The sequence below is a fragment of the Barbus barbus genome (assembly GCF_936440315.1).
Source record: "Barbus barbus genome assembly, chromosome: 6".
Classification (NCBI taxonomy): domain Eukaryota; kingdom Metazoa; phylum Chordata; class Actinopteri; order Cypriniformes; family Cyprinidae; genus Barbus; species Barbus barbus.
The window spans coordinates 27,616,434-27,634,640 of record NC_136734.1 but is presented as its reverse complement, the minus strand read 5'-3'; the positions used below and the strand labels follow the sequence as shown (position 1 = coordinate 27,634,640).

At 40.1% G+C, this 18,207-nt stretch overlaps 1 protein-coding gene across 1 annotated transcript in view; it reads left to right on the top strand.

Annotated features, from left to right (window-relative positions):
* Positions 1-18,207, top strand: part of LOC306871479 (androgen receptor-like) — a 123,882-nt gene that overhangs the window by 61,985 nt on the left and 43,690 nt on the right. Inside the window, exon 3 of the mRNA XM_079419443.1 lies at positions 2,645-2,761. Within this exon, the coding sequence (XP_079275569.1) occupies positions 2,645-2,761 (117 nt within the window). The remainder of the gene's footprint in view (positions 1-2,644; positions 2,762-18,207) is intronic.

Here is an 18,207-nt window from a genome sequence, read left to right as displayed (position 1 = left end):
ATAGAAACTCCGCCTTTGTTCATAACCACTCCTTGAGCCCAAGCTGTCCCACGGGCCCGCAGGTTTTTGGCGGGCTAAAAAACCCTGACCGTTGGCCCAGAGAAAGCCCCGACGAGGTACGATCAACCCCTGGAAGTGACAGTGGAAATGCGACTGGACCTTGCACACACTAGCATGCTCGCTTTTGGCCCGACAGTGGAAATGCAGCTAGTGAGACCCAAACGCTTAGCTTAAAGTGACTCAAGCATAGATTTCAGCATTATTCATGTCTCTTATTCATTTTTTCATTATCGTTCCAAACTTGTTTTACTTTTTTTCTTGCATGGAGTTAGTAAACAGAATGTGCAAGATACTCTGTTCCCTATGATGAATGTGGGTGGGGACCAGGCCAGGGACAGTTATGGTCATTTCCAATGTTTTGTGGTTTGTAGGTTTGTGTTCCTTAGAAAAAATCCTCTATCATTTAAAAGGTAAAAAAAAAAAAAAAGAAAATATTTTTTTTCACCAAGGATGCATTAAATGTATGGATAATAGATGATAATAAGAACTGTTCTTGATCACCAATTCAGCATGTTAAAATGATTTCTGTAGGATCATATGACACTGAAGACTGAAGTAATGGCTGCTGAAAATTCCGCTTTGCAATCAGAGGAAATTTTAAAACGTTTAAAATATAAAGGTGTATTTTATCAAAATATTACTGTTTTTAATGCATTTTTGATTAAAAAAAAAAGTGAAATCACTGCGCTCAACCAACGCTTAGCGTAATCACTTCAAATGAAAAAAGCAGGATGCTGGCTTGGAAATTGCTAATGCTTGTGATTGGATGCACCTGTAATGAGAGTTCCCACCTGATGGTCCTTAGTCCCAATTCTTTTCAAATTAACTCTTTGTAAAAGTATTATTGAGTAATTCATTGAGGAAGGCCTAGTGCCAAAACGTTTGGTGATCCATTTGTGCTTTTTGCAAGATAAAAAAAAAAAATCCAAAAATCATTAAGAAGCATACAAGCAAGTGTGGATTGTGCTTTTTTTCATTAGAAGTCATTACTGTACTTTTGATCAAATAAATTCAGTATAAGTGAGTCTTTCAAAAGCATCAAAAAATCCTACTGACCCCAAACTTTTGAATGGTATTGAATGTTAGGTTTGTAATAACATGAGGATCAGTAAATGATGACAAATTATAAGGTGAGGGTAGACTGAATATACACACTATATACAAATATATGCACTATATATATGTTGTAAATGTATAAAAATTTATATAAGTGATCATTTTAGGATATGTGTAAGTGTGCAAAGTAAACCCATGTTCATACTGCAAATAAATGTTCAAATTGAAAAAAATAATACACACTTCTGATAAAGTCGTGCCCTTTTTGCTTTGAACACCCACAGATTGCGGAACAAAACAATTGATCAAAGTTAAGAGGAGTTAATAGGTCTTGCCCCACAGCCAACAATGAACTTCAGTTTAATCAAATACAGAAATAACACACTATTAAACTGTTTCAACAGTTGTTAATGGAGACAGAGAGATACCTGGAACAATATACTTAGAGGTGCAGTCTTATTCTGGCCTCCTTATTGTTGTTTATGAATAACTGTAGACAGATTAGATATGTCTTTCTGAATTCGTTTAAAGGTGACAATTTTTTTTGCACAATTTAGCATCACCAATTTCTAAAAAAAAGTCACTCTTTTCAAAAACTGTAGATTTTCTGGACACTGACGAAACATTTAAAAATGACACTCCTCAGCTTTGTAAAAAGATTACCTGCAAGATCTGATTACAGTTACTAGGTGTTACTAGGTATGTATTGTTACTAGGTATGTATTGCTGTGTTTTTATTCTGTTGCTTCAGGTACGTATTGCGGCAGTTCAGAATTCAAATATCCGGGACCGTCGTCACATTTAGTGTAGAACTACAGTAACATTATGTTCACAAAATGCACACAGCACCTCTGTACTTCTGATTTCTCCCAACATGGGGACATGACACTTGTCAGTCAATAAATGGGAAATCAAAGTAACTAGCATAACTAGTTACTTGGAAAAAAAAGGTAATCTGATTAAGTAACTTGTGTTACTTGTAATGCATCACCCCCAACACTGGTCATGGTGTGTTACCCAGTATTTTTGTAAATTAATCCATGTTACATTTTTGATTCTTGTGGTGAGGTGAAATGCATGGATGCTTTTGTGCATGATTTACTGTTGATTAGGTTTTACTTCTGTTTTATTCTCAGATCTTGTTATAATTGTATGTAGGTCTGGCAGTGGATGTCTGTGACATCTCATTGTAATTTTATGTCAGACCTGGCTGCAGCAGTGGCTCTGTATTCCTGATTAAGACACACTGAAAAACACAGTGGAACCTCTTTTCAAATCTTACTCTGCAGTTTTCATTTGGCTGTCCCCAGGTGCCCAGAGTGAGGGCAGCGTCTGGCCTGTCACGTTAACAGCACCCTCTAATTGGAGCATACTGTGTGTGTGTGTGTGTGTTCTTTATTATTATTCTGATCTATGTTTTATCTTGGTGTTAATCCGATACATCCAGCTCTGTCCTTTTTAGAGCTTTACTTTGGCTGCCAACTGACTGAAAAAATAAAACTTCTGAAAAACATCTTTCTTTTTCTAGGGAAGCAGAAGTATCTCTGTGCTAGCAGGAATGACTGCACCATAGATAAACTGAGGAGGAAGAACTGCCCATCCTGCCGTCTGAAGAAGTGTTTTGAGGCTGGGATGACTCTGGGAGGTAAATTGTGTGCTCCCATATGTGTTTTACTCGGATGCGCTATATAGTGGCTAATAGTTCACCCAAAAATGCCATCATTTACATACTCTCACGTCATTCCAAACAGGGTTATAATAGGTGACTAAAATCTGATTTTTTTAAATCCTTTAAATTTTTTTTTATATATATTTAAATAATTTAAATATGAACAAATTAAACTTATTTCAGATAGTTACCAATTAACAAGTTTTCATTCAGTTTAACTTGATGTACTAAAATAACTAAAAATATAAATGAGACATTTAAAATAGCAAAAACTAATAAAAATGACAAATCACAAAAACACTATATATATTAACTCTAGTAGTATATCAATGATACTAAAATAACTTTGGGTCTGAGTCTTTATAATTTTCTTTTTCTTCTGTGGAACAAGAAGAAAGTTTTAAGAGTCCTTGCTCATGTCTTTTACATTTCATTATGACCACTGAAGAAAAAGTATTGCACTTTTGTCCAGGTTTTTGGAAGGCATACTATATTTTCTGTGTGCTTTGTGTGAGGAACAGGCCAAAAATTTAAATCACTATTCTTCCCCCTCCAGTGGGTAGAGAACTGCTGTGAATCATCCAGTGAACCGAATCAGTCAAATTTGTGAACGAATCATTCAATTTGATTTGTGAACCTCACAGTCACTCAGATCAATCATGGAAAAGAACTGACTCAAAAGAATAATTTGTTCACAAAATGACCTCAAATAACCTGAGCAGAGAAGATGGACTTACATTTCAAAAATGACATTGTTTGCTGGCTCAAACACTGCAAGGAGCAAGCTATCTAACCTTAGGTTGTTCCTTTAAGTTATTGAAACAAATTCAACTGGTCCTTGTCATTTGCTAATATCCATCCATCCATCCATCTTCTTCCGCTTATCCGGGGCCGGGTCGCGGGGGCAGCAGTCTAAGCAGAGATGCCCAGACTTCCCTCTCCCTAGACACTTCCTCCAGCTCTTCCGGGGGGACACCGAGGCGTTCCCAGGCCAGCCGGGAGACATAGTCTCTCCAGCGTGTCCTAGGTCTTCCCCGGGGTCTCCTCCCAGTGGGACGCGCCCGGAACACCTTCCCGGGAAGACGTCCAGGAGGCATCCTCCACGTCCCTAGAGCTAGCTTCTGTGTCCAGGGATCGGGTTGTCGAGGCCCCCGCCTTCGACTGCCGTCCGATCCTCTTAGCACCGGCCCCTTACGGTCCCTCCTGCAGGTGGTGAGCCCACGGGAAGGCGGCCCCACGTCGCTCCTTCGGGCTGAGCCCGGCCGGACCCCATGGGGGGAGGCCCGGCCACCAGGCGCTCGCATACGAGCCCCAACCCCGGGCCTGGCTCCAGGGTGGGGCCCCGGCTGCGCCATACCGGGCGACGTCACTGTCCTCTGTTTATTTTTTTTCATAAGGGGGTTTTTGAACCACTCTTAGTCTGACCCGTCGCCTAGGACCTGTTTGCCTTGGGAGACCCTACCAGGGGCATATAGCCCCGGACAACATAGCTCCTAGGTTCATTCGGGTACTCAAACCCCTCCACCACGTTAAGGTGGCAGTTCAAGGAGGGGTCATTTGCTAATATGTAAAGATTTATTTTATGTGATATGACAGATGGCTTAAATGACATAAATTGATGTTATGACTTAAACAGAAAGGAAATTTCAAAGATAATTTACACAAAGCTTTTGGTATTGATCAACTGTAAAAGTATTCACTGTGGCTCCCTATTACAGGAGAGTTATTAAGCAGTTTTTCCCTTGCATGTTATTGACAGACAGTGCAAATTACTGTATTATATTTCTATTTTGGCACCTCACGGGAATAGTTCACCCAAAAATGAAAATTCTGTCATCATTTACCCACCCTCAAGTTGTTCCAAACCTCTATGGATTTATTTTATGAGTTTCTGTAGAACATAAAAGATGATATTTTTGAATAATGTCGGTAACAAATCAGTTACTGGTCCTAATTGACTTTTGGGAAGAAAAAATGCCATTGAAGTCAGTGGGGACCAGAAATTGTTCTTCAAAATATCTTCTGAGTTCAGCAGAAGAAAGAAATTAATTCAGAATTTAAATTTTTGGGTGAACTATTCCTTTAATATGAGAAATAACCTACCTCATGCAGTTCCAGGCAAATGTCAGAAGGTTGCAAAAGATTCATTTGGACATGGATTGTATTTCTTTGATTTAAATCGCTCATGTGGTTTCCATCACTATGAGTCAGGCAATCATTCTTAGACTTCCGCTTAAACCATGTATTACATTGACGTCCCTAATAAAGTTGCCAGCTAACTGAAGAGTAACTCACCAAAACCAATGTTTACAACAGTGTTCTCAAACTCAATTTCTGGAGGGCCACAGCTCTGCAGAGTTTAGTCCCAACCAGCTCCAATTCACACTTATTTGGAAGTTTCTAACAATCCTGAAGACATTGATTAGCTGGATCAGGTGTGTTTGATTAGGGTTGGAGCTAAACTGTGCAGAGCTGTGGCCCTCCAGGGGTCTGTACCATGATGGGAGATGAACAAATTCAGAGTTACAGGATTAGTTTCGAGTTGACAAAACCAAACCACTCCAATCCATCTTTGTTGGTACCATAATGCTGATCATCAACTTTCTTTGTCAACTCAGGCTTTGATCCTGAGTTTGTAGAGCACGTGCGTATGAATGTGTGACATCACTGGCGAACATCCAATCACAAGCCTTGGTTAAAGGTTTTGCTAAAGGTTAAGAGATTGAAGAATATGATTAATTTAAATGCATTTACAGTGAAAAATGTACTTGTTCATGAAAGAGGACAAATAAAAGAAATTATCTTGCTTTATCAGTGCAGTCACAAGTAAAACTTAAGATAGTTTATATAGTTGGAAATGTACAGCGATAGAGACTCAAACATGTAAGGTTACGTAGTCAATTTTAAAGCATTATCTATTGATTCTACAGCTTATTTATATTATATATGATCTGTATATATTAACATTCATTTAAAATAAATGATTTATATTAACTATCAAACTAAAATTGTTTGTTTGTAATGGATTAATAATAATATTAATAATAATTAATTAATTATTATTAATATAAATAATATAATTATATAAATCATATAAAATAATTACATTTTTGGTTTTGGCCAGGCAATTTTTTTTGTACTAGTGACCTTTAATTTGGAGCAAGATAAACACTGGGGAGTGACTTTTTTTTGTATCAGACGTGTCACTTTGCTCACATCTGATTGGTCCAATTTCAGTTTGAGATCTCTAATTTAGAGTCAGAACATAACCTTCCCCTGGAGCAGATTAGCTGTGGAGTGTAAATTACTATGGCAATGAACGCAGCTAAAAGCCAAGCCACTTTCATGGTACCTAAATCCCAGGATTGGTGCAAACTGAACTGAAACTTACCTGGCTAGTCAACTTCATGGTACAGGCCCCAGGAATTGCGTTTGAGACCAATGGTTTACAAGGATATGGAAATCGGCGATTGTTGATTTTTGAATATTTAGATAAATTGAGTTGTCATTGTAATACAGCTCTATGGCAGCTGAGCCATTTTAAAGACTACTTTGAGAGTGAGATATAGAGAATGCATGTAGGGGGTGTCTTCAGATCATATGTGGGGAATTTCTTTACTGAAGTAATGCAATCAGCTTTGCATTTCTCCGTGATCTCTCTCTTCCTCTAGGACATTCACTGATGAATTATTGATGAATAATTAAGGGTTTATCTCTCTGGTCTACATTAAGAAGTCTCCCTTTCTTAAGGTCTTCCCCTCTCTCTCTCCTTCTTTTGTCTCTCCAAAGGGCTTTCACTAATTGAATAAATTAGCATAGCAATAGATAATGGATCAGAAGTAATCGAAGCATAGTTTATTGCATGCTGCTTTTATCACTAATTTACAGCATACTTATTCTTACAAATTAATTGATACTAAAGAAGGCAAAACATTGGATGATCGATGTAAACTGTACTTATTTAGTCTTCTGGGGATTATGTCTTATGAAGCTTCCCAAAGAGCAGTACTAAATGAATGTGATGTATAAATAAAAGTGTGAAAATATGGATCTTAAAATTATACACCCGAAAATGTGCAGAAGATTTTAGGAAAGCAAAAAATGTGCAGTACCCGGAGGACTTTTCTGAAGAACAGTGGGCAGTTTAAAAGAGATACATGAACAAATATCCCAAAAAATAAAACAGTTGTTGATCATTCAGGTGACAACGCACAGTATTAAGAATCAAATACATGTATCCCTGGCTTCACAGACAAGGCTTAAGCCGAGTGCCAGCCTAAAATAATAAGTCTGAGCTGTTTCAGCTAAAAGAAATTTGCACTGATTGATGTTAAAATATGTCAGTGCCATTGTTTTGTCTCAAGATGCACACCAGTAATGTTTATTTTTCCCTAAGTCATGTTTATAAAAATTACTTAAATGTCCTATTTGAACTATGGCCGAATCCTAGCTTAGTCTAAGCCCTCTCTGTGAAACCAGGCCATAAACTTTTAAGTAGGTGGTATTTTAAATTCATATATTATTTGTCTTTTGAACTACATTATATGAAATAGTTTAGTCACACTACATGGAAAACAGCATGCTATTTTTATGATTCCTCTTATTTTGTGAAATTGATTAACATTTTGCAGATTCTGCAAGGTGTATGTAAATGTGTGACCACAACTATGTGCATATGTTCACACTACCATTCAAAATTTTTCTTCTTCATGTTGATTAATGATTTGGTGGTCAAGAAAGATTTCTTATTTTTACCAATATATTTAGAGGGTTTTTATTTTTAGTTATATACAGTATTTTATAACTCTATAAGCTGTGCAAAATGCAGTTCTTTGCCAAACAGGTAATTGTGTTGCAGGACTATGCAATAACAGACAAATGACTCATTAAAGAAATTCCATGTAGTCAGGAAAGTACAGAGGTCAAAATGAAGTTGAGGGTTTCAGAAAAAAACTTTTCTGTTTTTATCCATGCAACTATTAGACAGCAGCACCTTGACCTTGATAAATTATGTATAATTGCTATTATTGATCTAGAACATCCACTGGCATTTTTGTTGGAAACCAGTTTCACTACAGGCTTGTTCATACTAGATGCAATTGTGTTAAAATTGGAATAATAATCCGAGAAGAAAAATTATTCCTGAGGTGTGCTGTGTTTTGGAGTAATGCATGGCTTTCAGTTAATAAAGTAGCAAGTTCCTGAGCAGGCAGGCACACTTCTTGACTTGGTGACAATGACCTGCAATTATTGTATTTCTTTGGCGGCTGGTATAGGGCAGCATTACGGTGCACTGAGGTTGTTTTCTTTGATTGCTGAGGAGGTGGCAGCACAGTGAGGGATCTAAATGAGGATTAGAGATCCAATTTCAATTGGACACTGACTATGAACGCACCCATCTGAAGTTATTATTGAGCACATGCTGAACAGGAGATGGAACGAGAGCATGTATTATTCTATAATCAGTCAAATCTGTAACAACTTCCATCAGCGTCTAAATTACAGGAATCAGACATAGAACTGAGATAGAGTGTGTGAGAGACTATAAAGTTTGGCAGAAAATGTAAGAGATGTGTGGTATTTCCAGAGGAACTAAAAGAAAAAAATGACAGGATGCGGAGGATTAGGAGTGCTGTATCTCTTTGAATAGAGAAAAGAGAGGAGAAAGAGTGTTTTCAGCACATTATAGAATTATGACACTTTTGCCCCTCTAGACCCTCTCTGGCAGCTGGAGGCCATATTAACAACATCTCAACACCTCTTACACTCACTGACTCACACACACACATGCATACACAGTGTCACACGGTCCTTTGCTCCTCTGTAAGATCGTCAGGGGTCCGGGTGAAAATTTAATACATAATGAAAGTCATTGGGCATACGAGAGAAAAGGAGGGGAAAAGAGGGTAAAACACCATGGGAGAGAGATGCAGCAAGAGAGAGTGGAAGATGGCTTAGAAACACGGAAAAAGAGGTTTGATAATGAAATGTTCAGACTCATTGCATATCTATAGTTAACCTGCAAAACATGTTCATGAAAACATGTAGAGATACTACACATTTTAGACTTCCAGCCTGAAAGCAACAATCTAGCATCTAAATGTCCATGTTCATCTTTATCAAACATAATAAGGGACATGTTCAACGTCACACCTGGATGGAACAAGTTGTCATAAAGAGTCACACCCTTTCTTAAGCTTGATCTAGATACTTCTTTGAAAGACATTCTAGAAGGATCTTGCTGTCAGTGCACAAAAGTGATGTTGGTGTTCAGTGTTGTAGACCACAGGAACTGACTCTGCTTTGGCCTAGATTTAAACTGCTGATTTTGTCTGGCCAGAGGAGAATGACACTATTTTGACACACTATTTCCCCGTCTAAATACTGTAAAGTTGATATAAAGCCACCCAGCTTTATATCAAGCTGATGTAAAGCTGCTTTGACACAATTTGCATTGTTAAAAGTGCTATACAAATAATAGTGACTTGACTTGTTGATTTACACAGGCAATGCCTGCCACTATATCACCTTTCCTTCTTGGTCTGGATTTTTTTTTCCGGATTTCTAAGCCATCTGCCACTCTTTTTTGACATGTCTCTGTCCCATGGTGTTTTCTCCTCTTTTACCACTTCTTCATTAAAATCAGTAAAATAATTAACCTTTTCAAATCACATCTAGCTTTATGTTTAAAGCCAGTTACCAACATTACTATTTATATTCGTAACGGTTTGACCTAGGCTACCTTGTACCTTGTACATTAGGTCAGACCGATTTGCTGATCATAGACTAGTTGCATGCCACTTTCTATGAATAAGGTACAACAAAATAGGGTTTTAAAATTGCTCCTTAAAAACTGATTTAAATGTGATGAATGTTATTCCTTTATCTTTTTAAACAAATGGTCAAAAAAAATCGAATATTTGTAAAATGTTGACTGTTCGGCTCAGGAGGTCAAACCAAATACTATATTAGCTGCTTTGTCTTCTGGTCGGCTTATATGAGACTCAAAGTTTGAGACATATTTATATTTAAAGTTGAGACATGAATAAATACATTTCACATACATAATAAATAACATTGTTGATGGATTGCAATAGCTTCGTAAAACTGCTCTATTTCAGTGTTGAGATGTTAAATCTTTACTTCATTTGAACAAAAGAAAGAAATCAAATATTGGAGTTATGTCCAATTTAGTGGCCTATGGTTTCTGCTAACCTTTCGTTCAAACACTGATTTAAGTGTGGCACATATTGTCCTCCTCGATTTGAACAGGTTTCTGCAAGTCTATGAGATACATAAATTTAATGTTAACCAGCTAAGCAGCACATTGAAAATGTGAAGCTCATCCTTCCTTTGGGAAAGATTATAAAACCATAGTTTCCCATTGTTCTCAATAAGACAGTACTGATTTAAAATAAATAAATAAATCAAGGATTGGGGAAATTCAAACGAAGTGATCTTTGGATCTGCCTGTTCAAAAAGATTGCTGACCAATGAAAAGAACCTTACATTCACAACAAAATGTAGCAAAAAAAAAAAAATTTCCTAAATTCATTTGAATTCCACAGCAAAAGGATAGTATTTTGTCAAGAGGAAAGTATGATTTCTTATCCTTAAAGGATTAGTTCGAACTAATCCTTTAAAAGGAGTAGAAATTAGTTGAGTGAAACTTTTTGAAACTGAGAAACTCTGTGAGCCTAAACTCTTAATCAAGATTGGCAGAAACAAGAACAGTTCTGAAAATGACACTTCTGTGCCTGTGGTGCAGATTATAATCGGAACCTTCCCATGAAATATGTTTCAATCATGGCAAATGCATTCAAGTGCGTAGCTACACATACAACAAGCCTAGACTAAATAACTAAACTGTTAAGCTAGTGAAGATATCATATTATTTACAAACTTTAATTTGAGCGGTGGAGGGGGGCATTTTTTACACATTTTGTTTTAAAATATATAATTATCTCACCCTTTGATCATGCAGTGCATTTTGGTTTTTACAATGGAGTAATTGTTGCACAATAGTTTACACACAGCTCAAGCCAGATTTCATGAGCTGTATGTGAGGTGGCTTTAAGCCCAAAGTATACCTCGGCAATCCGCGTTCTGTGATATGTGTGCACTTCGAGTGTGCATAATCTAGGAGAGCGCGCAAGAGCTGAATGCTTTAAACACTGGCAAGACTTGAAAAAGAAATGCAAATTATAAACTTTAGTGACGATGCGACACTGCCTCGATTGTGCAAGTGACAAATCCTGTATAAACTGTGCAGCTCGCTTATAGTGCAGTCGCGATGTGGTGATTTGAAGCCATTTGTGCATTTTGAGGAAAGAGAGCGCGGTGATTCATTCACACTGTTTGTGAAATTACGTCTCACAGAAAGGTTTCAAATTACTTTTTTTCAAATTACTTTATTTAAAAAAGAAATATGAATTGAAACCTCACCTTCAGATCTCACAATCTCTAATTGGAGTGATTGAGAGATTGTAACACCAGTATTACAATTATTTTACCCGCACTGGACAGAGATTGAGATGGCGCCGCTGCATGTCATGCCAAACCTCTCATGACAGACCCATCGTCAGCTTGATCAGTTTTTTAGATCAGCCTATATCGAGACCGCTGATCAAACTTCACAAAGCGATTATCAGCCGATCAATCGGAGCACCCCTAGTTTAAGGGCATCTTATTCTCTTTCAAAACAGTATAATGCTCTAAATGTTGCAAACTTTGTCATATCCAGTGCCATAGTCATACTGTAGCAACGTGAGGAACTGTAAACATTCTTTGGAAAACTGATGAACAGTTCTCCACCCCGAAAATTACGTAAAAGCCAGCCAGTCATCTTGGAGTTGTCAGTTTCAGCTCTTGCCAGTTTTGTGTGCATGATGTGTCAGGTTGTCAATGAACTCTCTGTGGGTGTGCTGCCTGAGGCTGATATTATCAGACACCAAACCTGTGGTTGTCTTATTAGATTCTTTTTTTTTAAGAAAATGCTAAGAAAATGCCCTGTTGGTTGATTATATGTAGAAGGTGGATGAAGTTACGTAAACACCTGACAGCAGTTTCTGCATTGCTTTGTGTCTGTGTGCTCATGCGATTTATGTATTAATTTATTTGAGTTTTTTAAGACAACATTTACATTTTAAAAAAGATTACTGAGTACTAGCATTTAATTACACAGAAATGCATTTATGCTATGCTGTACTTTGTTATACTATTTTTAAGCAAAATTATTATGTATAAACAAGGCAAAGAGAAAATGTGGTTTGCATTATTTTTAATGATTTATTTATCCTCTAATGACCTGCAGAGCAAAGCCAAATAAATATAACATGTAACCATGTCATCAAAATTCAGACACTTTCACATTTCAGCTTTTCAGATTATAGATTGACTGACTTTAAATTGTCCCTACTAAGAGAGCTTATGTTTTGCATGTTCTCTCAGATGGGTAATTTTACAAATTGTTTGCTGCAATACCTTAATTGACATTAGGCTAGTTATTCACTCTAGTGTAAGTGCGTTCTTCAAAGACACAGGACCTGTGGAGTCGTACTGTGATCTTAGTAACTCTCCTGGGTGAATCCTACTTGTTGTTGAGTCAGCAGCCTTGGAGTTAGTAGCCCACATCCTTAACCATTAGGCCCCATTCAAGTATTTAAATGTTTCCTAAGCTAGTGGTAGTGATTTTCTTACTGCTCTATTATTTAAGACATGCTTTTTGCTATTGTAAGGGTGGAGGGCAGGGGCAGCGTTTCCGTATGGCAGAGTATGGCAGTCGCCATACCCTAGCTATGTCAGGTGTGCTGTGGAAAATGATCCGAACTCTCTATTATATTTCGTCATTATTATTTTAAATCACTGCTATTGGTCTTCATTATATGAAAAGCATTCAAAAGAGCTTGTCACTAAACTTTGTAACGCTATTGGATCCTCAAACTGTCAGCGAAAAACTTCACCCCGCCTCCACTCAGAATGAAGCGCTGTGCACAGCCTGGAGACAGAGCTACGCTTGTTCGCAATGCAAGGGTAAAAAAATAACTGATGTTTGAACAAGTACAGCGTTTTCTTTACTCAAACACTATGTCTATAAACGCTAATGTTTTTTTGTGTGTTTGAAGAGTGGAGAAGAGTCTTAGCTTTTGCACTCTTGTATAGGCTATAAGTTACTGCATTTTAAATATGCTGTGCATTTAGTGCTTCATCATTTATATCTCCGTCATTTGCTGCTCAAAAAACTCCATTTGAGCTTTATTTTCATAAAATGTTTAGTGCAAGTGTCTAATAAAGCCACATAGCCACACACCCCCCCCACCCCCCCACCCACCCACCCCCCGGCGCCGCAGCCATACCCTATGGTTTTGTGAAACCCCACCACTGGTGGAGGGTGTATTCTGCAGTGAGTATTTCCTATTCTTTCAAGAGTATTACCTTGCATTAGAGCTCAAAATAAAGATGCTATACAGTATTGCAGGTACAGCAAATGTTACATTCTTTGCATGTAAACACACTTTGTCTTAGATTCTTCTGGGCATTCTGTGACTTCTCAGCACTTTCAACTGAAGCACAATTACAGTGAACCCGTTTATGTCTAAGTCTATTCAGAAGCTTCAAAACTATGAAAAGCATTCCACATTGGCTCAGGATGGAGCAAGTTCAGTGGCCAGCGAGGCTTCAGAGTCTGTGTGCATGAACTAGGGTTGAGCTGACAGACGATGGCATCGTTCATCGCCCGATGGCTGACAGACATCACAATGTCGAGCCGGCATTGTTAAATTTTATGTACTGGAGTGTAACAGGCTACCTCCAGCAAGTGGTTGACCATGTCCCTTTAGTGGCTGCATAGAAAGTGTTATTCGTTTTCTGTGATTCACTCTTTGAGCACACCCCTAAACAACTATCCCCAACCCCCGATGTCATCGTCCATCGTGATGTTTCATTGCCACAGCCATATCACCCTGCAGCCCAAGACTGGTTGCCCACTGAAGCTAAGCAGGGCTGAGCCTGGTTAGTACCTGGATTGGAAACCTGGAAAAACTAGGTTTCTGCTGGAGGAGATATTAGTGGGGCCCATATAGTGACAGGGACACTATACTGAAAAAAAGCACCATCTTTCGGATGAGATATTAAACCGAGGTCCTGGCACTCTGTGGTCACTAAAAATCCCATGACACTTTTCATAAAGTGTAGGGGTGTAACCCTAGTGTCCTGGCCAAATTCTCTTCACTGGCCCTTGTCAATCATGGTCTCCTAATAATCCCCATTCATTAAACTGGCTCTATCACTCCCTTTCCACCTATTGCCAGTGTGTGGTGAGTGCACCGGCACCATTGTAATGTGGCTGCTGTTGCATCATCCAAGTGGATGATGCACACTGGTGGTGGTTGAGGAGAGACCCCCTCATGATTGTAAAGTGCTTTGGGTATACAGCAATACACAGTAAAAGTGCTATATAAATGCTTCATTAATTCATTCATTCACTGTAGACATCACCTGATGCCAATTTGGCTGACATCGCCCAACCCTAGTATGAACTATGAAAGCTCTAAAGAAAGTAATCAGAGGACATTTCTCTGAAGTCAGCTTGACATCAGCTGTTGAAGGAAGTAATGAATTTTCCGAATCAAATACACACACACACGTTTGCTTCACCCACTGCAAATCAATACCAACAAAACCAGAATCTGTGAGTGTGTGGGTCTGTTGTATTTTGTTATTTTGTTTAATGGGGTTTGATATTAGATATTTGATGGGTGTGTACTTCAGTTATAATCATTATATGTTTGTGTATATGTGCATTAGAGGGCTGCATTGGGATTGGGACCCAACGCAAATCTCGCGGGAGCGGGCGGTTTGAACTTTGCTGCGGGCGGGAATGGGCGGCTAAAAAAAACACTGCGGGATCGGGAGGTAGCCTAGCGACATGATGTCATTGTCAACAAAATCAAAGTACTTGAAGTCTAAAGAAACGCGCGGTAGCCTAAGCGTTTTAGATGTCCCCGATAGCCCAGGCTATATTCATCTTCCCTACCAGTGCGTCAGAATACATGCAGGTCAGGAAAAGAAACAAACATGAATCTCTTTAATAATAGCAATACAATACGTTTTTTTTTCCTGCGGGATGGGAGAAGACACAAAATCAATGCATCTCTATTATCGTGCGGGAATAAATTCTCAGAGTTTTGCGGGTGCGGGCGGGAGTGGACATACATATTGTGGGAGCGGGTGGGAGTGTAACACACACGTTGCGGGAGCGGGCGGTAATGGTCAGAAATTCGGCGGGCGCGGGCGGGAGCGGGATGAAGAAAACAGTCCCGCGCAGGGCTCTAATGTGCATGTGTGTGTGTACAGATTAGCTCAAGGCTAATGTCACAGATCTGTCATCTCTCCACCAGTCATGATGCACTCACGCACCTGGTTCCACCTATCCACTGATTGAGCACACCTGCACGTCATCTGTTCACTCATTAGCCATGCCTTATAAAACACACACCTCACAGCACTCCAGTGTCCGGTCTCGTTACAACCTTACAACGTTTCTACCACACTAAGTGAATTGTTCCTACAAAGAGGACTACTATAGCTATCATATCTCTATGACTGAGCCCTATTTATTTCCCTGGCTCATTCAAATTCTGACCCGCTGAATTTTGCAAGGGCATTCGTGCTGCTCGCCCTCTCCAGTGCCCTAGAAGACCAATACCTCAAGACCCTGTTCCGTCTTGGGATCACATACCATCAACGCTCGAAGCTCCCAGACACCTCCAACCTGAATTGGAAGGAGACGGTTATCCGGTGTCTGGAGAGTCTTCGATCCCGAGTCGAAGTTCCTCCCGAGATTGCCCCCAATGACAGCGGTAGCCCACATTCCCCTCGTCTCCCGAACTCACAGCCGTTCGCGGCCAACCCAAGCTCACCGACAGAAAGTGAGGCAAGCACGCCGATAGAAGCTCCTTCCAAGTGCCCTCCAGTGCCTGCGCCTCGCAAGTGCCCTCCAGTGCCTGCTCCTTGCAAGTGCCCTCCAGTTCCTGCGCCTTGCAAGTGCCCTCCAGTGCCTGCTCCTCGTAAGCGTTCTCCTATGAATCAGCTGGTCCCGTCCAGCTCTCCTGTGTCTCCGCTGGTCCCGTCCAGCTCTCCTATGTCCCCGAAAATCCGCACTTCCATAGCGCCCCCGAGAATCCGTGCTGCCAGAGCGCCCCCGAGAGTCCGTGCTGCCAGAGCGCCCCCGAGAGTCCGCGCTGCCCGAGCACCCCCAAGAGTCTGCGCAGTCCGAGCGCCCACGAGTATCCGTGCTGCCAGAGCGCCCTCTAGTGCCCGCTCCTCCTGAGCATCCTCAACTGATTACGCCTCCTGAGCGCCCACCGGAACCCGCTCCTTCAGAGAGGAGCTTCCCCAATATTTTTTTTTGGGGGGGGCTATATATCCCTGTTCTGGATAACCGTAGTGGCCAGGGGGATGGCCACTATGATTCCTCATTCTAGTCCTCCGGAAAAAATAGATCCGCCATGGCCTTCCAAGCTCACAGATCCGCCATGGCCGTCCAAGCTCACAGAGCCGCCATGGCTCCCCGAGTTTCCAGTCCCGCCATGGTTTCCTGAGCCTCCAGTCCCGCAATGGCTTCCCGAGCCTGTGGCCGCCGTGGCCGCTGGAGTCTCCTGTCCCGCCATGGACTCCCGAGTCCCCGGATCCGCCAGGCTTTCCCTGTGTTCCTGCCCTGCACCGGCCTCCAGGGCGCCCAGGCCCCTTCCCGATGTAATTATTATGGTGCGGGTTGAACCTTCCAGGAGGGGGAGATAATGTCACGGATCTGTCATCTCTCCACCAGTCACAATGCACTCACACACCTGGTACCTAGCCACTGATTGAGCACACCTGCACGTCATCAATTCACTCATTAGCCAAGCCTTAAAAACACACACCTCACAGCACTCCAGTGTCTGGTCTCGTTACAACCTTACAACGTTTCTACCACACTACGTGAATCATTCCTACGAAGAGGACTACTATAGCTATCATATCGCTATGCTCGATACTTACCGTCTTGTCTACTTACCTGCTGTGTTTCATCCCAAGTGTGTCTTCCAGCGATCCCAAGTCTGTTAGCCCCCTTGTCTCTTCCTGGTCCCCTGTGTTGGTGAGGTGTGTGGTTACTCCTGTTCTGTGTCCCCTGTTTCGAAGAGGATATCCAAGTTACCATTCTGCCTGAACAACAAATAATCTGTGATTCATCGCTTACTTGTTTCATTGCTTAACCTCAAGTCTGTCAATAAAACCCGTTCACATCACGTCACGCTGTCTGAGTCCCTATTCTGTAACAGCTAAGAGATTGGTTTATTTGTGCTGGCATTAATTTTCTGTGGGTGGAGTAGGCGAGTACGAGCAGGTCACTCTAACCTGACCTATTTACAGTGTGTTATGCAAAGATCAGGCTACCGATAAAAGTCACAAATACACAGAATCGCACACACCAAGTCGCTCTGTGAGCGAGGATAATTTTGATGAAGAGACCAAGTCAAGATTTCTGTAATATTTGCTCAATATTAACCCCCCCCATTCTCCTCACTCTTCATTAAATTTGAATTATAAACTTCAGACAACTGTAAACAGTTTGATTGCACATGATGGCAGAATCTGGATTCATTTAATTGTTTGCTTTTGAAGGAATAATTACTGGATTTATGAAAAGAAAAGGTGAAATGAAATGAGGATCAGTGACTATTTTAGAACACGTTCATGTTTGAGAGAGGAAAGTGAGTAAGAGCAGGAGAGCTCAAAAGGGACTTTACAACCTGAGATGAATATGAAATGTTAGTGCTGACGACCATATGTTTTATTCGTAACACTTGATTCTAGGAAGGAACTATGTAATTCTAGATATAATTTTTAAATAAAATTATTTATGTTTAATTAATAATTTAATTAAATTAATTTTATTTTACAAATCATAATAAAACTATATTAAAACTAATTATTGAACATTACAGATGTTCATCATTGCTGTCATTTTTGTGAAATCAGTAAGGATTATGAATTTCGAGGCAACAGTATGGTTTAAGGCATAGTGCTGTAATTTATATTATTGGCAGTGGTTGCATGTATTTCATGTCTATTAATATGCAAATTTATATAATTATTCAATACTCTGAAGTGATCAGAAAACAGCCAGGCCAGAAGTGGAAGAGCTGTGTTTGTCAGTAGTCCACCTTAAAATAAAGAAGTTTGCTCCAACATGCTTGGCCAGTTTCACACAGTTTTTCAACAGAAATAAATGCTTTAGAACAGGGGTCACCAAGTTCGGTCCTGGAGGGCCGGTGTCCCTGCAGAGTTTAGCTCCAACCCTAATCAAACACACCTGAAGCAGCTAATCAAGGTCTTACTAGGTATACTTCCAGGCAGGTGTGTTAAGGCAAGTTGGAGCT